The sequence below is a fragment of the Primulina tabacum genome, chromosome 15, assembly GCF_025594145.1.
Source record: "Primulina tabacum isolate GXHZ01 chromosome 15, ASM2559414v2, whole genome shotgun sequence".
In the NCBI taxonomy this organism is placed as follows: domain Eukaryota; kingdom Viridiplantae; phylum Streptophyta; class Magnoliopsida; order Lamiales; family Gesneriaceae; genus Primulina; species Primulina tabacum.
Window position 1 is genome coordinate 34,776,674 of NC_134564.1, and position 24,818 is coordinate 34,801,491.

Genomic DNA, 24,818 nt, shown 5'->3' on the forward strand with positions numbered 1-24,818 from the left:
AAAGATATAAGGTAATGCCTCCCTCCAACCATTCAATTTCCAAAATTTTGAGTCTTTATGCGAATGAGGTTGAGGACTTAGTGGGCATAATCTTCAAAGTGTCAGCGTCAGATGTCCGATTTTTATCGAAATGGGAACAAGTGATTTTGATAGAAAACAATAATTGATTAATGGGTTAGCACCGAGTCACTTTGCTTCATTTATTGGTTATATATGAATCGGATAGTTTCAAAATCAAACAAAATTCTCTTCTTTCTTTATCTTTGGGTTTGGGTGGTGGGCACTTTTGTCAATCGATGGATGCCTTGGAATAAAGGGTGATGGAGTAAAAGACCTTGGAGTTGATCATAAATTGGAAGTCATTATTATCCCACACAGCACAACAAGAAAGCGACACCGTTGAGGAGGACAAGTCGAATGCACATATTGAACAAGGCACTTCGCACCATTTCATAAAGGGATGCTATCGCATGCGCGCTTTTAGGGCTTCCTATTCTCCCCCACACATTCACTATCATCACGCCTATCCATCTCCATATGATTCAATTTAAATGGCACGAAAAAATTTGTAGTCTGATTTTTATGTTTTCGGTTTCGAATTGACTCGGATGAGATAAAATTCGATTATTTTCCGACGCGTTAGATTGATTATTTATCAGAAAAACTCTATGTTTTTCGAACAACTTGTAAACTTGATTTAAAATTTTAAAAAATTATTATGTGATCATTAAAACACATATTTGAACTCTTACTGTGTTTTGTTGGACGAATGTAGTGATGAAAACAGAGTGGGTCTTGGATGGGTTTGACCAACCCGGGTTCAATATTATATATTTTTTTTATTACAACACATGCAGGAAGGGGGATCAAACTCGGGGAAGGGAGCCATCTAATCTGACGGACGAGATCACTGAGCTACAAGCTGCTCGGTCTCTCAAAATCATATATTTGATAGAACAAGTCCAGCAAATTGACGATTTTCAGCTGGTCACTTTCCGTCGTACAATTTGTGATGAAATGGATGGAACATTTGATAATTATAATCTTTGTATAAAATATAGTATCTCGTTAAGAATTTGATGTGGGTCTTAATCTCCATCTTTATCAAACCTTAATTATCGATAATATCAAATACTCCTCATTAATATTTAATTTATTACAATTATGCGTAGCCATGGTTTTTAGTTTAAGTGTAAAAACGTGGGAAATTCACTTGTCAATTTTATTTTATTTTTTATATTTGATATTTGTTTAGTAAAATAAAGATTATCATTTAATCATAATATCAATCCTAATTATAATCAATCAAACTAAACATATTATGATTTATGTACAATTAAAATCACATATAATTACTTTAATTATGACGATATAATTTATCTGTATCATAATATCGTTTACACAACCTATGAGTTCACGATATTTTAGCTCATATAATGTGAAGGCAGCTATTTAGAAGCTTGACTATGTGACTAATGTCTAGCTATGTTTTCATGAGTTGTGTTTCTCATAAAATTAACTCGTGAGATGATAACACAAAGATTTTTTGATTTAAAAATCAACGGAAAACCAAATATTTTAATTTATACCAAAATCCACGGTGACAAAAAAACTATTTTCAAATATACAATGAGTTGAAAATAATAAATCAACTTTAAGATATTTTCGATATGAGGTGATCTTGCTTTTTTTCCGAACATTCTTGCCTAAAATTTTACGAGGAAAAATACAAGAAAAGTCATAAAATTTCGTACTCTCGCGACTTCTTTATTTTCTATCCTCGTGATCAAATGAGACCTTTAATGTTTGACGATGTACAATGAAAAAACAACCCTCAATAATTGCATTGTTATGAGTGGGACAAATGGAATTTTTAAGTTCATAATTATTCCGAGTAACTCTCGACTGAAAACGTTAATGTAACCTTTACTTGTTTTTCTTTCTTCCTTTTTTTTAATAAAATGACTTCATTTATTTTGACAAGTTTATAGTTTCATTAATTTATTTTGATTTTCTTAGAGAAACATTTTTTAACAATTTTATTTTTTAACATGTGTTCAAATTTTGCCAAGAGACAACTCAACGTACGATCTTGCCAAGATGGGCTATCATGGTTACGTAAGTGGGGTTTTTTTTTAACGTGAAATTAGAGTATTTTTTAATTTAAAATAAAAACTATTATTATTTAATATTTAATTAAATTGTATTCCAATCATTGAGCATGATCTTCCCTTAGGATGGTACTAACTCACAGGTATACCAATCCTATCAGGTCCATACGGAAGCAATGACGTTGTTGTTTATTATTTTTATTTTATTAATTTCATAAACAAATAAAAAGTGTAATCATAGATAATTTTGATTAGAAACATAAATAACTGAGCCTTTAAGAGGAATAGGGTTGATTATCGAAATGATGAAGGGATATAATTAAATAGTATTTTGTTTATATTATTTTTAAACCAAAGATAAATATAATAGTTAAAGTGATCAAATATTTTTTAGATAAGTAATTAGGGTAAAGGGGGCCCATGCATTTTGCTCGTAAAAGCATTTTATAGTTGCTATTTAGTTTGGACACCTAATCATGGTTTGGTAGTTGTTACCCACGTAAGTAGTATTTTTATCCACTCAACACATATCACGTGTGCTGAGTGATGAATCATGATCACTCATTCATACATCATGATTGAATGAGTAGGGGAGGGCATAAAACCCGAAAAACCAAAACAAAAACCGACTGAACCGAATAATTCGGTTTAAATCATTTGATTTTATCGGTTTTTCGGTCAGTTACGGTTTTAAAATATATGAAATTCGGTTTTCGATTTTACTTCCCCAAAAAATCGAATAACCGAATCTGCCATATTATTGTAAGTATAGGAATTTTATGTATAATGTGTCATATTATTGTTAAGTAGAAGACTTTTTATATATGATGGGCTTATTAGGATTTAGAAACTTAGTATCATTCACCCTCACTTTTCAATCCGATCGTTTTCTCTTCTTTTTCACCACTCACCAGTCGGCGTTTTTTTTTTCTTTCTTTTTTTCTGTATATATTTCTTTAATTTTTTCCTAAGATGATTGGAGTTTCATTCGAGTTGGTTAACACTTTTTATCTTTCATATTACTGAATATTCCGTTGGATTCATGCATTTTCCGTGTTTACATGCTTAATTAGTTATATATTGTTATTGTATTTGTATTACATATTTGTACACAACACAGTTTATCTATATAGAAGATTAAGTCCCACAAATTAAATGTTTGACAAATACTATGATTTAGGTTTTAATGGCATAAAGTGTCGTATAATTTTTTTCTCAGCAAAATTTTAGCTAACTGTATAAAATCGATCGTATAAATAGAACTGTATTACAAAAAAACTGTGAGGCCCGGGGCCGAAGAGGGCGTGGTGTGATCGCCGGTGCCATGAGGTTGCACGGACAATGAGCGGCTCCTGGCAGGCTTCTAGGGGGAGGGAACATGAATGAACCGATCTTACACCGAAAGGAGAGGGATTCCGAAACTGTTTAGGTATGAGACTGTGCATTTGAGGATGACTTAAACGATTTGATTAATACTACTCATATCAAGAAGGTGCATCTTCTTTTCGGTAGCTCATCACATAAGAACTCCAAAGTTAAGCGTGTTTGACTTGGGGCAATTTTGGGATGGGTGACCCCTTGGGAAGTTTCCTATGGTGCGTGTGAGTAAAGACATAAACACGCTGGAAAGACTCGTCTTGGTACAGTTAGGACAGTCGTCGAATATGGGGCGTTACAAAAACTGAAACAAACCTTGATAAAATAGTTTGGTTTTGGACTTAATTCAAAACCGAAAACCGACAAAAAGAACCGTTGTAAAGTAAAATCAGACCAAACCAATCGTTGCCCACCCCTATGAATGAGTGATCATAATTTATCCAATCAACAAACGTGCCACGTGTTGAGTGGATAATGATATTACATATCTGATTAACATAAACAAATCCCATAATCACTGCCATGGTATCAAATTTGAGCAATGGATAATGCCGTGCAAAGGATGATGCTGTTTCTTTTAAGCTAAGCAAGAAAAAAAAGTTAGGTATCCAAAAAAGAAAATGCTCTTTGCATCACAAAAGTTTTTATGTTGAGATGGTGGGATACTTTTTCAAAAGTGTATTTTTCTACCATGAATTTCAAGACTTTGGGAAGAGCTATTTTAAAAACAAAACACGTCATGGGTCTATGGAAAATCATTTCTCTTATTGACGAAATCGATATTTAAAATGAGTCTTTTATCGCTAAACGTAAGGATCGAGTTCACATCCAGTGTTACAGGAAAAGCCACATCACCCATCAATAAGCCACAAAAGGGTGCAAGAGGCCACTTTCAATATGGGGTGGTGGTGGCACTTTGGAGGATCTATATTCACTCCGTCGCACCACATTCTCACAAAAAACACACTCATTTTATGATTTTGGGGTTCTAAATAAGCAGCAAATGTTGAAAAAAATATCTTAAACATTATCCAATGGGGACGTTATGGAATATTTATTTTACACTATCATCTGTATTGTAATGAGAAAAGGATAAAAGGGTCAAAAGTTGAAACAAGTAGCCACGATTTTCCTTTTTCCTTTTTTTTTTTGAGTCAAAGTAGCCAAGATTTTTATTTTATTTCTGGAAAGAAAAGCAGCCAGATTTCAAGTGAATGAATGTAAAAATTGGGTCGGCATTGATTCTTTACAAAAACAGCAGCAACAGATGCCCCATTAATGATAACACAGAAATATTTAATCTCCATTCTGACCCAAACACTGCCACCCTCATCACTGGCATCAAGGCCATCTCACAGGAGGGAGAGAGAGAGAGGTACTTAACCCAAAATTATTCCCTTTTTATTTGCCCTTCATTCATCTATTGTGCTGTTTTGAAAATGAAACATTTTCAAGAAATTTACTGTTGAGGTTCTTGATTAAGCTTGCTGCTTCATTCGGGGTGGTGGAAAATAATTTATCACTCTGTTTACTTCTAATTAATCCTGAGATTCTTGCTGGTACAGATTACAGAGTATAATAGAGTGTATAGCCCACCGTCAAAAGCTGTCTAAAAGCGAGAAATATAGATATGGGTTAGGCTAAAACATTGGTGGACTCACTCTTCTGAAGGCTATATGGCTTTTGGGGTTTAATGTGATGGAATTGGGGCGGTTGATTTGCAGGGTATTCAGGCGAAAGCAGAAGGAGCATATTATTCTGAAAATCGAGAGGAGTGTAAAGCAGAAAGTGGGGATATGTATTGATGAAGAAGCCACTGATTGAGATTGAGAAGAAAAAAGTATTTTGAATCAAAAGCTGGAACAAGAAAGTAAGCGGAGCAACAGGGGTCTGAGCCTGGATTCTCAGAGGAATCCTCACCATTATCTTTATCAAAGCCATAATCAAAACCAAGTTACATCAATCTTAAGAAATGTAGTAGAACAAGGAGAAGAGGAGGAAGAGGAGGAGAACCAGGAGAGCGCACTAAAGCACCACCGCCACCGCCACCGCCACCGCCGCCACCTCCACCATCTTGAACAGCCGGGACCATCCCATTTGCAATCCGAAGATCCTTTTGAGCAAAGTCAACTGCTTTATGGAAGATTAGAGCCCACAAACCACCACCACAACCAGCAACCAGGGCCGCCACAACAACCCCCGCAGCCACCAAAGAAACGTTCTTACTTCTCTTCGTCATCCGTGGAGCCTAATGCTGAACATGCGAGATTGGAAGAAAAAATGGAAGAGTGCAGCCATCACCACCAAACCTCATCGAGATTAGGCCCAAGAAACCCCGGCGGAGAGATAGTGGAGGTACAAGGCGGGCACATTGTGAGGTCCATTGGCAGAAAAGACCGCCACAGCAAAGTTTGCACGGCAAAAGGCCCCAGGGACCGCCGAGTGCGCCTCGCCGCGCATACAGCCATCCAATTCTATGACGTTCAAGACCGCCTCGGCTACGACCGCCCCAGCAAGGCCGTGGATTGGCTCATCAAGAATGCAAAAGCTGCCATTGATGAGCTTGCGCAGCTGCCTACCTGGAACCCCATTACCACCTCGGCATTTAATGCAGCTTTTGAGCAAGATGAATCCCAGGAAAAGCTCAAAGAAGACCAGAAAAGGCTCGAAGAAGAGCAGCAACATCGAGAGCTTAGTGTGCACCAGGGTAATTTGGTGATAACTAATGCTTCTGGCCCTTCAAATAAAAGGGCAATGCCGATGCTGGGAAGCGAAGACGAGCAGCAAAGGTTGCTGCAGAGAGGCAACACGAATGACCCTAATGCACAAAGTGTAAGCTTTTTGCCTCCCTCTTTGGACTCTGATTCAATTGCTGATACCATCAAGTCCTTCTTTCCAATGGGTGCTTCCGCACAACCTAGTTCATCAGATATGCAGTTTCAGAATTTCCCAGCAACGAATTTGATTCCAAGAAACAATGGACAAAGCCAAGATTTAAGGCTTTCTTTGCAGTCATTCCAAGATCCAATTTTGTTCCACCACCAAAGCCAGCGTACTCAGCATCATCAGAACCCCAGCCACCACACAGAACAAGCACATTCACAAGCGCAAGTTTTACTGAGTGGAATTCCACTGGGGTATGATGGAAGCGCTGGTTGGCCAGAGCACCACATGCAGCATGCAGAATTCAACCGCTTCCAGAGGTTTTCAGGTTGGAATGCTTGTGGAGATACTGCTGGTGGGAGTGGTGGAGCTGCCACGGCTGCAGGATACTTGTTCAATTCACCACCAGCGCCACAGCCGCTGCTGCAGCAGCTGTTAGGCCAAAATCAGTTTTTTCCACAGAGGGGACCCCTTCAGTCCAGTAACACGCCTTCGATTCGTGCTTTGATGGACCCGTCAGCAATATCAATTGCCACTGCTGATCACAATCAACAGCAACACCATTATCCAGCAGTTGTGCCAATTTATCCATCATCAATGTCTGGCATTGGATTCGCCACAGGAGTTGGTGGATTCTCCGGGTTTCATATTCCTGCACGAATTCAAGGTGATGAAGAGGAGCACGATGGCTATTCTGACAAGCCGTCCTCTGCTTCTTCTGATTCTCGTCACTGAGTTATAACTCACCAAACCAAATAACTATGTTCTCCTACTAACAGGTGGAATTCTCGTATCCCTTTTGCAACTTCTCTAATACCCAAGTGTTTTTCAACGTTTGCTCAATGCATTTGGCTTAGAACTCATGACATGTTACTGTTGAATTAAACACACTTACAGGCTTACGAGTTGTTAAAGGAGAAATCAAGAGCTTGTGACAGTTTTCTAAGCTTCTGCTGTGGGTTGACGTGGAAGTAGCGGAGGAAGTTTGAGTGAGTTCCAACTCGACGGAACCTGCCGCGAGGCAAAAAATAGTCCTGAGTTTATTTTCAGGTTTTTCCATCCCAGTTCGCTACTCCGTATTAGATGTTTGTTTTATGCTTTGATTTCATTATTCAATGTGTGAATGAGCTGGTAGAGCTCAATTTTATTTCATGGCAAATGCTTTGCTTCAAGTTTTCTGTTGTTGGACTCATTATGCTGCTGATATTTCCTTTCTTTTGTCGTTTGCCATTACTATCTTATTAATTCCCAAATCTTGTAACAGCTTTATAAGTGAGACTTGTTTTAGTGAAGTTATTTCTCACATTGGTACTTGATAGAGCTGATGCATAAGTGTCAAAATCTGACCCTGTTTGATCGAAAAATATTGCATTCAATCCTAGATAAGGCCCGATGAATTTGTATAAGCAAGCCTTCCCTCAACCGTGGTGATGCTGATTTCAGCATCTCAAGTGTGGGAAACAATCATTCATCTGGGATGAAAAAGAGACTTCATTTGTGGTTTTTTGGTTGTTCGCTATACTGCCTACTGATGTGTCATCCTTCCTTTGTCCCGCATCCTTCCTTTGTCCCACTGAAAGAATTGTTGAATTGACCCCTCCTTTACATCTCCATCACTTCTCAGCTTTTGGGGAGCATTACGGGAAGGGTCAGCCTTCGATTGTTCACATTGCAGTAAATGGTTAGTATCTTATAGTTGCAAAACGAATCTCAATTTCATGTTATGCCATTGATCTCTTAAATGGAGGCACCTGCACAAATTTGAGCGTCATTTCATTAGTCATTATCGGCTACTTGGCCTTTTTAGGCTCGTTTGACAGCATTAAAACCACAAGGTTGAAAAGATCTTTCTGGCAATTTAGCAGACAGAAATCTTGAAACCTTACCTTTGATGTTCAATGCCTAATAGTCCCCTTTGAGGTGCTTAAAATGCTTTGAGCAATCTAAGAGGGCCACCAAAGTAAAATTCTGATTTTAGAATTGAATGTTTTGATAACTGAATGAGTAAAAGACGCGCTCGTGATGATACATAGAGTTAGAATGAGATGCCATTAATCAACTTAATCCGTTCAAATAGTAGGAAAGAAAAAGAAGACAATCTTGAATACCACCAAAATATCCGGTACTTGGCCATAAATTCTTGGTCCCCTGTCCTGTCCTGCAAATCCGTCCGCCTCTTAAAAATCTCCCAGCCAAGCTGGATAAAATAACCGAAGAAGGAAAATGGCAAAGTTTGTCTCATATGTAGATGGTGACAATTGCTTGCTGGTTGTCATTATGATAGAGAGGCCTAACGAACAACAGGGATTTCACCACGCTGCCATTTCTTGACACGGTCTCAAAATTTATCCCCCAAGTAACAAAGAACGGATTTGGTCGTACAAGTGTGAGTCTGTCTGTAAGTGGGTTATTTTCAGGTGCAAGGGTAACACTCAAAACAAATAATTAAGGTCAAAGTTTAATAGAATGTCTCTTTTTCTTCAGGTGTGTAGATTTTGATACCAATTTGTACACGCTCGCCCCACTCTCTACTATTTAGAGATTGTTCGCAAACACTCCCTTAATCGGTGTACAAGATTTATAGGTCTGTGTATAGATCTATATATTCGTCTATATTCTTTCTAAAATCGTTTATCGAAAAGAGAGAGAAAAATCCGTTGTCAAATACAAATATACTCTCACTTTTTGAAATGCTCGTCTTTTTCATTATCGGAGGTCGATATAAATTAAGTGTCTGATAATTGTTGTAGAATATATCGAACGCTAAAGTACAGTAAACTTTCGTAAAAATTGGTTAACTAAATGGTGAAGAAAATACAGAAGAACAAAACTTAAAATAAACCAAATCGAGGTTTGTACGAAGTACAGTGTCCTTAAACATATTCGTCCCCTCTTGTATGTGCTTCGAGGATCGTCTTGTAAACAGATTCGTCCCCTCTTGTATGTGCTTCGAGGATCATCTTGGACGTTTGTTTCCCAAAATACAACGAAACAACTAGCAGTGACTTAGCACGAGACACTACTACGGCGAACTGAAAACGTACCTTTACTTTATCACCGAAATTTAAAGGAGGCCAAATGGAAAGCTAACAATGTAAAATACAAGAGAATGCATGAAAGATAAAAAAAAATTTCATGTATTTGAAACGAGGAAATGAACACATTATTTATAAGCCCCAAAATGTACACAAAGAGTCATGCAAGATTAATTAACTCAATTAATATTCACATTAATTCAATAATATGAAGAGTCAAAAGGCTTCAATTAATTCAAGAATGTGGAAAGTCAAAAGACACTTTCACAATAATAAACCACAACTTACTCAACATTCATGAGATATAATTTTTACTCAAACTCTAAATTTGATTCAAATTTCCAATGATAATAATGTACACATTTCCGATTAAATTTATGTTAAAAATATTGCTAAAATAATTAAACTTAAATCTAATTCAAGCATTTGTCAAAAAGAGAAAATAATAATCCAAAACATTAACTGAATAGTCCCTTGAACATGCAATTTAAAGATTGGGCCAGTTCCGTAGTAAAGGCAGAATCAGAGATATAAATTTTGACGAGCAAGTAGAAAATACAGCGTTTTAAAATTATTTTTTTAGCAGCAAAACTAATCCGGTGGTCCTATCCTATTACACTACTAGAGGAGGAAAAAATTTAGCTTTGAAGTTAGTTACTTTAAAAGAGGAAACGATACAGAATGAATTGAAGAAGTAGATTACCTTACTTATGGACAATGTTTCGTTTATCATTCACACCAAATGGTACTCGCTGTATTAAGATCGGGGCACATTTGATATTCGGGAGGACGATATATGCGACATACACATACGTATGTATATACATACCATAGATATATTTTTAAAGCAACAATAAGAAGAGGGGCTGTATTTCTTGAATCGAAATCAATTACATGATCCAAAAACTTGTATAAAAAAATTTAATTCTATTCACTTTAAAGGTTTATGTTGTGGTTCATGATTTGCATTTTGAAGTGAAATCTTCATCAACTGGCATCGTGACTTTCCAAGAATTCCACCAATTTAATTAATTTGATGATATTATTCCAAAATAGTAATTTCAAAATTTGTGATAATAAAAAATTGGTACTTGAAGAAAATACACAAGTGTTAGTCCCGGCGGGGCTCGAAAATTTGTGATAATAAAAAATTGGTACTTGTAGAGAAAATACAAGAGTTGGTCCCGGCGGGGCTCGAACCCGCGACCTTCGGCTCATAAGACCAACGCTCTAACCAACTGAGCTACGGGACCTTTTTTACCCATTATTTGTGTTTATTTAAATAAATATATTTTAATCATTTACCTGGTGTAACAAAGCGAGCGGATTCGTTTGTCTCGATTCAAATCTCACCGAACCAAAGCAAATATACGAATTTAACAAATCTTCATTATCAACCATGCAATAATATTTTATTTTATAATTTCAACTTAATTTTTTATTTATTGGAGAAAATATTTTGTGGGTTTCAATTTAATTCAATTTTTTACTCAATCAATTAAAATACAAGAATTATACCGACTGTTTCGTTTTTTTAAGTGTATTTTTTTAATACAACGTTAGCATAAATAATATATTTATGTACAAATTTTTATTGAAGGGCATATACGCTAAAACAATATTACTTGTTTTTTTAAAGTAGAAAAAAGGTAAATACACGACTCGGTTAAAAATTAAAGAATCTTGTCAATAGATGCTAACGCACGTTAGTGTATCTTTGTATATCTGTCAAAAATCTTTGCACCGTAAATGACAAAACCGACCGGTGGCGGAGCTAAGGTTGCCACTATGTAAAAACAAAAACTTCTTTTGTTTGTTTTTGTGTAAGTTTTGGGTTTTGCTGAGGTCAAGGTGGACCTAATCTTGCAAGTCCTATCCATCGGCTTAACATTAGAAAGATTTGCACTATACTTTTGCATACATGTTGATTCTTGACCACACTTTCTACGCGTAGTATGATCTTGATTTAACATGTTATCTATGTCATATTTGTTATAATTCAATATCGAATTCCCGTGAAACAATTTCACAAAAATTTTTGTGAATGACTAAATGATTTTGAACGATTGAAACCATTTTTTCACAAAGACAGATATTTGAAGGTAATTTTTCTTTTTCTCTCCCATTTTTCTCTTCCCTTATGGGCTTATCTTTTTTGATCGGATCAAGTCTTGCCATATTTTGAATGTAAATGTTTAAAGCTATGAAAATATTGGCAGTGTGGTGTGTGGTCCGGTCCATGCTATGAATTTAAAGATTTGAAAATCTTACCATTTTTATTGGTGTGACGTTAGGGATAATGTCTTTTTTGACGAAATAAGTTGTTCTCCGTTATTTATGTGGCAAAATTTGTTCTCATATGCATTAATTCTTTATCCATATCTCTGTTAGAATCTCATTGGCCATTGCCAGAGCCATTTACTAAATCTACGGAGCTTCTTGGTGGTGAAATACATATATGGAATCTAGCAAATTATGAATTGGGAAAAAAAAAACAGAGAGAGATGAAATTGATGCATGGGCATGCAGTACAAATTGAGGGGGACCTTATACATTTCTTCAAAAAGCTTTACAGCCAACAGAAAGATACCCTCAAATTGGTACACGCATGCAAAATCAAAACTTTCTATGATTCACTGGCGTTTTTCCTGTTTTGGAAAATCCCATTTTACTGTTAAATCAAGGGTCTAAAATGGGTAAGAGAAGCAAGGAAAAACAGAGAGGGAGAGTCGGTCTAAGGATAGGAAAAAAAAAGAGTGGAGCGAGGATTTGGCCGATAAATATGAATGGGAGAGAATGGTTAAGCGTTCAAATAGGATGTATTAGATTTGCGTAACAAAAGTTTGAATTTTATTTTATTTTTGTAAAAAAAAATGTCTTTATTTCTTGTCCCATTTCGTATATATATACAACTGATGTGATCTTTCTCTGAGAAATTTTTTTCGCAACTGGGTTTGAGAAAAATCCGAAGTTCTCAGATTCTCTAAATATCTTTCATTTTTTTTTTCTGCATAAGCTCGCAGCAAAAACAGAAAAACAAAAGGTAACTTTGTTCGGTTGATTGCGTGGAGTTGTTCTTGTTTCCATATAAATGGGCAATCTTGACTGCATTAGCTGCAAGATTTTGCGTAATCTGTAGGATTTTCTATTGGGTTCTTGAAATTGTTTTAGATTTTCCATTTTGAATTGTCTGTGATGTTTCTCGAGATGTTGGGTATATGAAAATATGGTGGGTGCAATGATTACTCATCCGGGGTGCCATTTAAATTCGACGACCTCTGGCTTATTTTGATGGCTCAGAGTAAAAATGGCAGATGAAAAACATATTTCAAGGGGTGGTAATAGTAGATCAAAAAAGGACAAGCTAAAGAAAGTCCCCCAAAGAGGATTAGGTGTTGCCCAGCTTGAGAAGATGAGATTGGAGGAGCAACAGAAGAAGGATAGTACTGAAATCTCCAGTTTCAGGCCACATTTTCCCCCTTCTCCGAATTCAGTTCCGTTGCCACCACCATCGCAAACTAATATCCCTTCACCAAATGCATTGTTTAGGCACACACCATTAGTCTCCAATAGTGAAACTGTACATCAAAGTTCAGTATCCAAAGCGATAATGAGTCCTCGATATGGTGATTGGTCGACCATATCGAATGGTGAGTTCAATCTTGAAGGGGAAAGTCGAATGTTAGATAGTCATGGATTGGCATTTCAGCCTCGAGTGAATGCATCATATGATACAAATGCCTCAGTTTTACCTCTTCCTAGCGTGCCTCAGAGATCACACCAATCACATCAACTTCATTCTTCTTTGCCTTCTATGACTGTGAGTTGAACCATGTAAAACTTAATGCAGAATATACTTTATTGCATTTTAGTCATTTGATTTATCTTCACATTGAGAAATCAATTGATCTATGACAATTGCAGGCGAACCCATCGCCATCATCTGTGTTAAGTTACCGGATGGAGCTCCCTTCAAACCAAATTTTTCGAAGCAACAGTTATATACCTTTGTATCCAGAAGAAGATAAGGTATACATCTTCGCCCTTTTGATATATCTGTGTGTGTACTTACTGGTGAATGGATTACGGAAATTGAAAAATTATGTTGGATTATGGAAATTGAAATTATTTGCTGGTGAATGTTAGTTTCATGGATTTGTTTCTACTTTATGCTACATTGTCTATTTTTTGTATTTATTCTTTGAGAACATATTTCCAATGAATGCCGTCTCAAAATGCTGATTTTCTGGATTTCGTGTTTCCGTAATCATAGGATTGATCAGATGTTTTTAAGTTGTCATAGATATGTCTGATTTGGTTGTGACGATGAAATGTAGATGGTTGGCATGAAGAGGGCGTACCCCTTTTCTCTAGAAACTCCACCGGCCCCTTCCTTCAACCGAAATTTTCATTCTACCTATTCTGCTTCCATGTCTAAATCTGAAGAATTAAATTCGTGTAGCAACAGATATACAGTTCATCTGGAACCAAGAAACAAATACACCAGGTTCTAACAAATTAAATAGTAGTTTCTCCATTTCAAGAAAATTCTGCACTCTTTCTTGAATATGCTGACCGAGTTTACTGAATTTTCTAGAGAAGGTCCTTCAAACTCCAGTCCCCTGCATGAAAGAAACCATAGTGAAGTAACCACAAATACCGGAAAGCTGAATGGAGATTTTCTATCGCTGGCTCCTCCAATGGCTGTTCCTCTACTTGTTAAGTCGAATTCCAAGCATGCTTTAACTTTTTTAAGCCAGGTGTACAACCAGTGATTGTTAAAAATACACCGTTCATTGTCCTTTTTCGTTTAGTTTATTCACACTACTCAACTCAAACTTATGCTTATATTACACTGAACAGGAAAATTCCAAGAGTCAAATCCAGGGAAGTGGAGCGAGTGGAGCAGTTGAACAGCCTTCTTTCAACTTCTTCCCCGTCGAGTTGCGTAACAACCAACCTACAACCAAGGACAAAACAATTGATCTCAATCTAAAGCTGTAAATCTTAATCTTGTCTAATAGAGACTGGTCTAAGTGTAAAATTGTTCGCGTAACGAACTGTTTGTAAACCATTTGTTCGTTATGCCTTTCGAATATCTTCTTATACATAATGTTTCTTTCAAAGCTTCGATTATTTTCAAGAAACTATAGCCTATATATACATGACCTGCCAAATGTTTGTATTTGCTCAAGCGGCTGCAAGCTTCCATGTTTTGGTTTTTTTCCAGTTTCATTGGACTAGGACGTTGGATTTTGTGACATTGTCGGTGTAAAGTCCAAAAATCCACGAAAAAAATTTAATTCATCATTATGTCATGTGTTTAATGGTTTATATTATGAATATACATACAGAAGTTAGTTTGCTGTTTTTCAAGTATGGGTATAACTCTGGTAACGAGGGGAATCGATACTAGCATGTGAGCAAGATTTAAGGATTTAAAATAATATATGGTTATTATGCAGTTTTTATTTAAAATTAAGGTGTTGTATTTAATTTTTAAAAAATATAAGCAAAATAAGTATTTTAAAAGATTAAATTTGAAGTCTTATGGACCAGCTTCTGGCCCATATACATTTCTATTAAAAAATTTGTGTCCAAACTTAACACGGATAAATTTTTTCTCTACTTTATTTTTCACGTTTGCGGCATCCTCTCTCCCTTTCCTATAGGTTTTCGAAAATTGCACCTCCGGGTTAGGAGGATTCGTGTGTTGTTCGTTTGTTTGATGGCTAGATCGTGTTCCCGGAGTATAGATTATTCAATACCGACTATTAAAGCAACTTTTATTTAATATTTTGAAAACACAATCCAAACGATATTAAATATTTTGATATTCATGTGTGTATTAAAGTTATGATGTTTTCTTACGATAAATCTCAATATTTTGAAGGAAGTGATAAATCCATGGTTTGAAAAGATTAAACTCTGGTTTTATTGCGAAGAAGGGTTTTGATGTGTTTTGAGTCAAAATTATCGAGTATTATTTGATATAAAGGAGTTTTGATGTGTATTATGGGTCTAAGATATGAGAGAAAATCATGTACTATGCATTTGGATGAGTTGGATCGAGTTGTGCATTCATTAGATGATGGGAAACAGATTTGCACAGGTGGCCGCTGAGCCACCCATGCCAGGGGGCACCAGGGCGTGCCCACACCCGTGAGTTGGCCTAGCCAGCAGCACAGAGCAAAGTAGCCCACGCGAAGGGGTGCGGGCGTGCTCCCCCACGTGGGTATGACATATGTTTTTCATGTTTTTTTTTGTCAACTATGTCATATAGCATACATGTGAGGATCCGAACGTACTATTGTATGCATGATGCATGAAATTGTCGTCCATAAGTTAAAGAATGACTTACGTGGATCTCTAACTATATATAATGCATGACATTTTAAGTATTTCTTTACATAAAGTTATTTTTTAAGTATGAAATTATGATCTTTATAAAAATTTATGAGACACGTTTATTTTTATTATAAATAACATGAATAATTTTCAAGTATGAATCTTTATGAGCATGAAATCAGGAGCATGAAAATGTTATTTTGATGTTGATGTGTATTTGTGGTGACAATACGAGACTGATACCTCGGGATGAGCTCCGAGGAGACTTTTCCAAACAAGAATAGACGATACACATATTGGTTTTGGCTAGTATGGGTTGGATCAAATGATACATCTAAGTTGCACAATTATTTACATGATCATGAAACTCCATGAATGTGTCCTAATAGTAGGTTACCATGTTTGCATTATATTCATCACACAAAATTAAGAATGTTTTACTTTGAAGTTATGATCGCATGCTTTATTATCTTATTATGTGCTGTTAATATTTGAATATGCTTGCTGATTTTTTAGATTGATATTATCACACACAGGCATATAATACAAGGTTAAAATTGGGTGAGACGGTTTCATGAATCGTATTTTGTGAAACAAATATATTAATTGGGTCATCCATGAAAAAATATTACTTTTTATGCTAAGAGTATTACTTTTTATTGTGAATATTGGTAGGGTTGACCCGTCTCACAGATAAAGATTCATGAGATCATCTCATAACACAATATGTATTTCCTTTCACTATTTATTTAAATACTTGTTAAGCATACATATTTTTATTTTTAAAAGAAAAGTCGCATTCGCGCTTTCTTGTCCTCAAGACAAAATCGCACTCCATCGGAGATGAGTATATCATTTTATCTACGGAAACATTGCTCTTCAAAACCATACGACGATGGCGTCAGCTTCTCTTTCTTCCTCCGCTCTCACACTATCTAAACAGTTCACTCCATCTAACTCTTCTTCCCACACTTTTCAAACTTTCTTCAATTCGAAAAACCACATCGGAATTTCTCAAACCAGGAGAAGCCCAAATCCCTGGGGGAATACATTCGCCGTGAAATCAGCATTCGACCTAACGTTCTTCGAAAGAGATTTACAAGACAGCGACGCGCCACCGCAGTCATCTATACCAGGTCAGGGATTTCCGGACGTGGAGGATAAGGAGGAGCCTCAGACGCCTCCTGGTCTCCGCAAATACGAGTCGATGGTCGTGTTGAGGCCCGATATGTCTGAGGATGAACGTCTTGCATTCACCCAGAAGTACGAAGAGGTAAAATATTTATTTACTTATGTGGGTTTGATTCTGTTTGAGGAGTGAACAAGCATGATTGGATGAGATATGAACTTGAAAAAGATGGAACATAAGATTTTGAATTCATACTAATGTTGCCTTATGTAGCACGAGAGATTATGGAATGTGGATTTACAAGGTCTGCTACACAAAATACGACAAGTTGCCATTACATCTTATGAGCTATTTTTACCCATCAAAGATGTTAGCACTGTCATATGATTGACACACACTCAGGTTTAGCCTCAACCTCCACAAGCCCGAGGAGAAAATGGCTGCCTTTGATGATATTTTTTCAGATTTCCGATATCATTTTTTTCACGGCTAGAGATGGATTTTTCTTGTGTTTTGATAATGAATCTTAATCTCAGTTTCTGGTTGCTGGTGGTGGAATGTACGTGGAAGTGTTCAACAGAGGGGTTATTCCACAGGCCTACGGCATCAGGAAGAAAAACAAAGCCGGAGAAAGCAACACTTACTTAGATGGTATCTACCTTCTCTTCACCTATTTCACCAAACCTGATTCCTTGTCCATTGTTGGCGAGGTTCTTTTAGCAGATGATAATGTTATCCGATCCTCCACTTTTAAGATAAGGAAAAGGAAGATGTACTAAAACATTTCAACCATTTTGTGACTTGTGTTTAGCTGGAAAAATCCTTCGGTCCGTAAACTTGTAGCCTTTTGGTGGATTTTACCTAGCATCGATTCTTGTAACTATGAAAACCCTTAATATTTGTATCTTAGGTTGCATTTATGATTTGTTTTTTTGAGAGAGATTAATTTTTGTAGTCTCTTGCTCGTCACAGACCAGGGTATTGGGTTTCAACTCCTCTCATAGTTTTGGCCTCCAATAGAAATGGACTAGTTTTCAGGTTTAGATTCCTTTTTCTAACATTCTGACATGTTCTTCCAAATAAGATTGAGAAATATAACAGTTTGAAATAACAGACAAACTAACGGCATCTCAATCCAATCAAGGAGCTGGGTAATATAACAATTATTATAACCATAATCGAAGACTGAACGGCATTTCCATATATGCATACATAAATTAAAGTTCCGTGATTTTACACCAACACCCATCAGCTCCTTTCTGTTGACGTATTATTCCAAATTCATAACAAAAAGGAAAAGCAGCAATCTGACATGCCCTGGTCGATAGCCATCAATGAAGGATCTATGACCAGCCAAAGACATAGTCGAGCACATACACAAGCGCCAGAGAAAAAGGATACAGCAAGAAGGCTAAAATACATGTCCAAAGCGGAAAAGTTGTACGAATGCTGGCAAAAACCCCCATCACCAAGCATACTATCAAAATAACGAGTACTTCAGCTGAGAAGTCCCATGTCAATCCCCGAACATAAATGAGGGCCAAGAAGACCGATAGGCAAAGGAGATTGTTCATTGTAACAGCTCCATATATCTGAACAATCAAAAACAACCCAGGGACGTCAATGGCAAACCCGTAAATTATGTGGGTAAAACAAAGTTGAAGGTTTCTTATTACCAGTACAAGGTAAGAAAAACAACACTTTTTTCCAGAAAATATCTTTACTTTTCTACTACATTGATTTATACTTTTATTGAGAAATATGGAGAGCATACCTCCGAAAACGATAACGAGGTAGACCTGAGCTTTTTCCGGCTGGAAAATATTATAGCCGACACTCCCTCACTGGAGTTGGTAGCAATTGGGAGCGCAATAAACGAGATGAAAAAAGTAGGAATGCTCGTGGCACTGGAGAAGTTATCGACAGCATCAACCAGAGGATCGGCAAATACAGCTGCAATAACAGTTCCCAAAAGCAATAAAAGTACGGCTTTTATAGTAGTTGATCGAGGATTCTCAACGCCTCCACCACCACCATCATCACTTTGGTCCCCCAGACGAGCATGTTCTCTCTTTGTTTGCTGCACCAGTTTCCATGAAATTACAATCTACATATTAGTAAAAAACTCCAAGTTCAATACATGGCAACATACCTTGTGGAAGTCATCGATGTACTTCATTGAACTGCTATGATTGGCAGTGCCACCCCTGGCCGCTTCGAGCCATCTCCTAATACCAGATATGAACTCGTCAAAATCAATACTATGATCATTAGAGGTGTCGAAATCCTTCATAACTTTCTCCACAGCATCTTCCTCATCCAAATTAATATCATTAAACCGGATTCCAAGAATTAGAGCTTTTACTTCGGGCCTTTGAAGAAATCCATCCTTGTTATCATCAATCGTGTTAAACAACCTGCCATGATAAAAGAGGCTCCCATACATCAATGGGAAAGACAGAAAGAGAAATAACCATCTAAGTAAACACACATCACAAAGCTTACTTAGACAACACTTCTTCATTAGGTCTCCCATCTTCTGTGCAAAGCTTCCCCAAGGAACGCATTTTCAAATCTTGTAAGATTCCTGAAATGACATGTTTATGTTTTGCATAAATAATTCGCCTCCTCTGAACCGACGGTTGGACTACCTGCATGAGAAGTTCAATCAAAACATTGAGTGATTATAAAACAAATAAATAATCAAGAGTTTTTTTTTTTAAAAAAAGGAGGTAAACATTGCGTATCACTTCACACTAATACAGGTGACCATATTATTTTTCTTGATACGTCAGTGGATCACGGTTGCATTACTACCCTCCATTTGGTACGCTTTGCACCATTACATACGAGTGAAGCGGGACCCCATGTTTTGGGAATCAAATGTTTTAAAGTAACATTGTCTTAAACAATAATATTTTTATTAAAATTCACTACAGTTTTTTACAAAATAATGAAACTTCATGCATTGTTTGAGGTGCAAAATATACTTCATCTCGACTGATTCGTTAACTTCTGGTTCCTTTCAAAATTTGTAAAATCACAGCTAAAGTGCAAGAATCATCAAACCAAATAAACCACAATTTTATGTTAACAAAATTAGATAGATCTTGAAAAAAAAAAGAAGAAATGTTTAGGAAAGTTAAAGGATTGGTAATTGAGATGATTTATAAAATATCGTACGCATGACAGAAAAATCTACCCTAATTAAGAAGATATTGAACCCTTCGCACCTTAAGAGTAGGTTCAATATTGATTCATCCCCAATTTCATTATTTTTTCAAAAGTTATATAGTAGATATGGATAAAATCCCAATATTAACATGTGGTTTCGCCTATGATCACGGATCACATGCATATTTGGAAAATGCATCGATAAGCTGAGTAAAAATAAAAGGTCAAACATTGCGGACATAAGCATGCGAGCATATGAAGGTAAACACACACACACACGCACAGTATACAAGCAAATACCTGGTAAATGCAATAGGAAATCAGAAGTAAAATAGATACAATAACAGCGATCAGGACAGCCAAGTGCCTTCCGGAATTTGAATGCAATATTTGTGGAAATTGGACAATTATGAATGGGAGCAAAGATACAGCCATGACAATGCTGGCATAGCTTGTCCAGATATCCGTACTGATGCCAGAGCCTGCACTGCAGAGGTAAGTAAACTGTGAGGATAAAGGAATTTACCACGCCAGAATCTTAAGCATATACTTTTTATTTCACAAACAAATAATTAAAGATGCGTAAAAAGGATTCTTGATCAAAATATCAATATACAGTTGATCAATAATCATGCCATCCCATTCCAATAGAATATAGAGGCCTCACAGCAAGAACAAATTTTAGGGAATCAGATGCATGCCATAAAACCTACCTTTAAATTAAATGTCCTATCTGAAGCATTAACGACTAAAGATAGAAAGATCAAAGATAAAAACAGGAAAAAAAAAATAGAAGCATCTAAAGACGGGGGTGATAATTATGTAGAAGGGAGGACTGAAATGCCTCTGGTAAGCCAAATAATCAGCAATTTTATCTTCTTTTTTACCAGAAAATTCAAAGTAAAGGGATTGGCTCAACTGATCATTCACTCATGAAGGTAACAAGTGGATCAAATGTAAAAAAAGTAGTGCTTTTCTATCAAACACATTCAGAATGGTTACTGTTGCCATCTCGCACACAGATGAAAAAGAATTGAAAGACTCAGAGGCAAAGATGAAAACAAACCAGTTAAACTGAAGCCTTTTGTGTTTTTTGAGTCAACGGCGACAGAATTTTCTATATCACATTTTCCAACGACAACACAGGTACCCCAAACTAAGGTAAGAAGCATGACTGTCGATCCAGCAAGCAGTCCCATCCCAACCGAGACCTGGCTTTGTGCGGTTTCTGAGCTTCCAGACAGCCCAGAGACTGAAAAACAAAACAAGAAATAAGCATACGAAGCAACATTAATTGTTTCGCAATGAATTTAGTATTTATAACAAGATGGTCATGACCAGGTAGATGCAGCCAGGTTGAAGCTAAAGAACATAACAGCATATGCCAACAGTTTTGATATACTGCACACCTACCGTGCACACTTTTGTGAGCACCGATGAGGTGTCACTCGCCCATTGGATGCGTAATTTTTCTATATTTCATCACATCCAATGGATGAATGACACCTCATCGGTGCTCACAAAGGTGTTCACGGTAGGTGTGCAGGATCTCAAAACTGCCATAGGTGGCAATATGGGAAAGAATCGACATATATTGTAAAATGACTTCATATCACCAAAATCCAAGCTTATAACGTAACATAGTCTTTTTGTCAACTTTACATATTTTCCCTTGTTTTTTTTTAAAAAAAAATTACATATTTTTCCTTGTTAAAAATAAAAAAATTCCATTACGACAAGGACCAAAAGAAATTTCGCACGCTCAACATATTTCATTAAGCAGATTATTTTAAGAGGCCAGATGTCAATTTTAATTACGTATTAAGACACGACAATTTTTGTACTATATCTTTTTTTTAGAATATAATTATAAAAATTTAACAACTGTACTAACAATTTAATTATATAATTTTGAGTAATACGACTAAAAATAGTATTAAACAAAGTTACAAAACCATAATTCAATAAAATAACAAAATTAAAAATTTATTTAGATAATTTTGAGGAAAATGACTAAACTGACTATTAAAACATGATTACATAATTATAATTGATTCAATAAAATATATAATATAAAATACCACATAAAAATACATACAGAGACATTTTGACTATTTAAGACTACGTACGTCCAGCAAATTTTTATCCAATCAAAAAAGGAACAGAAAAAAACAATTAATTTTTCACTCATTTAAGGCCAACAATTATCCATCCAATCGATGAACGAATATACAACAGAAATTCTGTAGTAAGTTAAATCATAAATTTTTCAAAAACTTTTAAGACATGTATACTTTAATACGCTACTGGAGTATTTGTTATCCGTTTATTTAAAGTCATTTTAAAATCTCGCAGCTTTTGTCTCTATTCAATTGAATTTTGATACAAAAATTATAATTTAAAAAACCACTTGAATAAATCTAATTTTTAAAATCGTTTTAGCTAAAAAGAAAAGAAACGGTCCTGACATTCAATTGAAGTTTTAAAAAGTAAATGTATTTTTATTTTTAAATAGAACAATAAGTCCAGTTTCAAAAAAAAAAAAGAACAATAAGTCCAAAAACTATATTAAAAAAAATATAAATAAAACTTAGCAGCTTTTTACGAGAGGAATCTAACTTTATCGATATTCACGATATAAATAATACTCTTTGTTTCAAGGCATAAGATAATAACCGGCGAAAATTGTTGTAAAATTAATCTAAAATCATTTCCCTGCTACTTCTAAAAGTACAGTACTATCATGTCTACACCATTTGATTTCATCTCCCCTCCACTTCAGTGGAAAACTGTGGCTCCCACCAAAAAAAAGAAAATAAAACCATAAAGTAACCAGATCTACGGATCACTGTAAACATGACGAGATGACAAAAAAATCGAAGAAAAGTTGGGAAAACGAATCGTAAACACTCCTAACAATTACCAAGAATGAGCAGGGCATCCGGAAGAGCTCCCAGAACGGGGAGGAATAGACCGCCAATTAATCCAGGACCGAGGATCTCAAGCAAAAGCTCACTCCCAGAGGAAAGATATGTTGCGGCGAGGAACATGAGATATCCGTACACTAAAATGAGGAACAGATTTCCCAGCGCAGTAGATGTGCAAGGCATGAAGCCGTAAGTCTGCTCGCAGGACTCCTCCGTCGCATAGAGGCGAATGAGACGTGGCACGTTGGTGCTCTTCACCCCCCCATCGGATGCGAGATCGGATCCATCGGAGATCAAGCGACCGTAGGTGAAGCCGCAGAGTATCAGAAAGAGGAGAACGGTAAGGAAAGGCCTGGGTTTCGCGTGGCGGCGCATGGCGGAAGTGCCGATCAGTGTGCGTCTCGGACTGCGTGAAAAAAGAAAATTCGTCTCTATTACATGTGTCCACAGAACAAGTCATGTACATATATATGTGTGTGTGAAATTGGGTGTGAAGCGTGCGTGTCGAAGGCGTCGGCCCCGTGGGAAAGGCGTGTTGCTTTGATAGCAACGATTTACAGATGGTGTCGTTTTAAATTTCTCAAGTTTTATAATACCCACTTGTAATTAGATTAATTATTGGGGGAAAAAAGAGAGATTTGATGGTATAATCGCATATTTTCCTCATAATTTTAGGCTATAATTTTAGTGCCACTGATCTCGGGAAAGGCTAGTTTTTAGTACCCATCTTATATTAGTTATTATATTTTTTTTAGTACAACAAAGAGGAGATTCGAACTCTAATCTATAAATAAGACGTAACAATATCTAAGATCAACTGGATTACAAGTTGGATTTCAATCTAGATTTGGTCATACTAGATGTGATATATGATATAAAATACCTTGTGCAACAACATAGAAATCATCCGCCCATCTTTTTAGCAAAGTATGACTCACTTGTTCTCAAATTATTTTATTTTTATTAAACGTGTATTTCAAAATTTAGTGCTTTGAATTTTTTAAAATATAATTGACAACTTTGAGTTTTAAGTATCAATCCATATTCCAATATATATATATATATATATATTATTTAGCCAACGACTTCGTGTGAGAGCTATAAGGGTAACAAATGTCCACTGCGTGTGTGGTGTGTACACCTGACCAACCTGGGAAATAGAAACTACAAATGTCCTCATTACGTGTCCCACTAATTTTTTTATATTCTTAAAATATAATAATATAACACCAAATATCGATCTTCAATACATATTTTTTTTAATATAAAAAGAAACGATATTATAAATCAATTTTATTAGATTTGATTTTTATTTACATCATTTATAAAAAATATTATTTTTATATCAAAAATATTATTTTTATGATAAATATAATCAGATTTTATATATCTTGCGAATAAAAATATATAAGAAATTTCACAGAAAACATATTTTTTATAATATATATATATATATATCATTGAATAGGAAATTTAAATTTTAAAAGAGCCAACTGATGCATAATCCAAACTCGTGTGTGTGTGTCTTATATGTAATAATAATTTAAAGTTCGATTCGGAATTTCCCCATGAAATGAAAACGATATGTTTTTATATTAAAATTTGATTTGAATATATATTATACAACCGATATAATTATTTGACAATTCATAATTTGAGAAATATATTTAGTTAATTGAAGATACAAAATATTATATAATTTTCAAATTATTTTTAAAATATAACTAATAAATATATTTAAAATTTTTAAAAAAATATCATATCGTGTGGACTGTGACATAACACAACGATAGAGCATTTGAAAATCTGATACTGATATATGATATTTGAGTAC

At 35.7% G+C, this 24,818-nt stretch overlaps 4 protein-coding genes and 1 non-coding gene across 7 annotated transcripts; 3 read left to right on the plus strand and 2 right to left on the minus strand.

Annotated features, from left to right (window-relative positions):
• Positions 1 to 4,648: 4,648 nt before the first annotated feature.
• On the plus strand, positions 4,649 to 7,663 carry LOC142526412 (transcription factor TCP4-like). Of its 3 annotated transcripts, none has more exons than XM_075630787.1 (3): positions 4,649 to 4,863; positions 5,054 to 7,150; positions 7,269 to 7,663. In XM_075630787.1, exon 2 carries the CDS (start codon positions 5,769 to 5,771, stop codon positions 7,104 to 7,106), a length of 1,338 nt encoding a protein of 445 aa, XP_075486902.1. In that variant the 5' UTR covers positions 4,649 to 4,863; positions 5,054 to 5,768; the 3' UTR covers positions 7,107 to 7,150; positions 7,269 to 7,663. The 3 variants fall into 3 exon arrangements, with proteins under 3 accessions (XP_075486902.1, XP_075486903.1, XP_075486901.1); XM_075630788.1 differs by having other exon boundaries at positions 5,213 to 7,150; XM_075630786.1 differs by lacking the exon at positions 4,649 to 4,863 and having other exon boundaries at positions 4,870 to 7,150.
• A 2,922-nt stretch (positions 7,664 to 10,585) lies between these two features.
• TRNAI-UAU (transfer RNA isoleucine (anticodon UAU)) lies at positions 10,586 to 10,659 on the minus strand. Its single transcript has one exon. It is a non-coding gene; the product is annotated as a tRNA-Ile (tRNA).
• An 895-nt stretch (positions 10,660 to 11,554) lies between these two features.
• On the plus strand, positions 11,555 to 14,602 carry LOC142528126 (uncharacterized). Its single transcript, XM_075633210.1, has 5 exons — positions 11,555 to 13,226; positions 13,331 to 13,435; positions 13,744 to 13,913; positions 14,004 to 14,166; positions 14,270 to 14,602. Exons 1-5 carry the CDS (start codon positions 12,714 to 12,716, stop codon positions 14,408 to 14,410), a joined length of 1,092 nt encoding a protein of 363 aa, XP_075489325.1. The 5' UTR covers positions 11,555 to 12,713; the 3' UTR covers positions 14,411 to 14,602.
• A 2,009-nt stretch (positions 14,603 to 16,611) lies between these two features.
• LOC142526226 (small ribosomal subunit protein bS6c-like) lies at positions 16,612 to 17,847 on the plus strand. The gene is made up of 2 exons (XM_075630477.1): positions 16,612 to 17,027; positions 17,420 to 17,847. Exons 1-2 carry the CDS (start codon positions 16,650 to 16,652, stop codon positions 17,660 to 17,662), a joined length of 621 nt encoding a protein of 206 aa, XP_075486592.1. The 5' UTR covers positions 16,612 to 16,649; the 3' UTR covers positions 17,663 to 17,847.
• Positions 17,848 to 18,063: 216 nt separating this feature from the next.
• LOC142526225 (sodium/calcium exchanger NCL-like) lies at positions 18,064 to 23,470 on the minus strand. The gene is made up of 7 exons (XM_075630475.1): positions 22,981 to 23,470; positions 21,124 to 21,309; positions 20,358 to 20,539; positions 19,389 to 19,534; positions 19,036 to 19,300; positions 18,658 to 18,963; positions 18,064 to 18,475 (listed from the first exon to the last, which is right to left on the minus strand). Exons 1-7 carry the CDS (start codon positions 23,357 to 23,359, stop codon positions 18,227 to 18,229), a joined length of 1,713 nt encoding a protein of 570 aa, XP_075486590.1. The 5' UTR covers positions 23,360 to 23,470; the 3' UTR covers positions 18,064 to 18,226.
• Between the last annotated feature and the right edge of the window lie 1,348 nt (positions 23,471 to 24,818).

Coding starts and splice junctions, on each gene's coding strand:
- LOC142526412 (XM_075630787.1), top strand. CDS start 5,769: ATGGAAGAGTGCAGCCATCACCACCAAACCTCATCGAGATTAGGCCCA.
- LOC142528126 (XM_075633210.1), top strand. CDS start 12,714: ATGGCAGATGAAAAACATATTTCAAGGGGTGGTAATAGTAGATCAAAA. Junction 13,227..13,330: donor CTTCTTTGCCTTCTATGACT/GTGAGTTGAACC, acceptor TGACAATTGCAG/GCGAACCCATCGCCATCATC. Junction 14,167..14,269: donor CTTTAACTTTTTTAAGCCAG/GTGTACAACCAG, acceptor TACACTGAACAG/GAAAATTCCAAGAGTCAAAT.
- LOC142526226 (XM_075630477.1), top strand. CDS start 16,650: ATGGCGTCAGCTTCTCTTTCTTCCTCCGCTCTCACACTATCTAAACAG. Junction 17,028..17,419: donor TCACCCAGAAGTACGAAGAG/GTAAAATATTTA, acceptor TCTTAATCTCAG/TTTCTGGTTGCTGGTGGTGG.
- LOC142526225 (XM_075630475.1), bottom strand. CDS start 23,359: ATGCGCCGCCACGCGAAACCCAGGCCTTTCCTTACCGTTCTCCTCTTT. Junction 21,310..22,980: donor GGATGCCCTGCTCATTCTTG/GTAATTGTTAGG, acceptor TTTGTTTTTCAG/TCTCTGGGCTGTCTGGAAGC. Junction 18,476..18,657: donor CCTCGTTATCGTTTTCGGAG/GTATGCTCTCCA, acceptor TTGATTGTTCAG/ATATATGGAGCTGTTACAAT.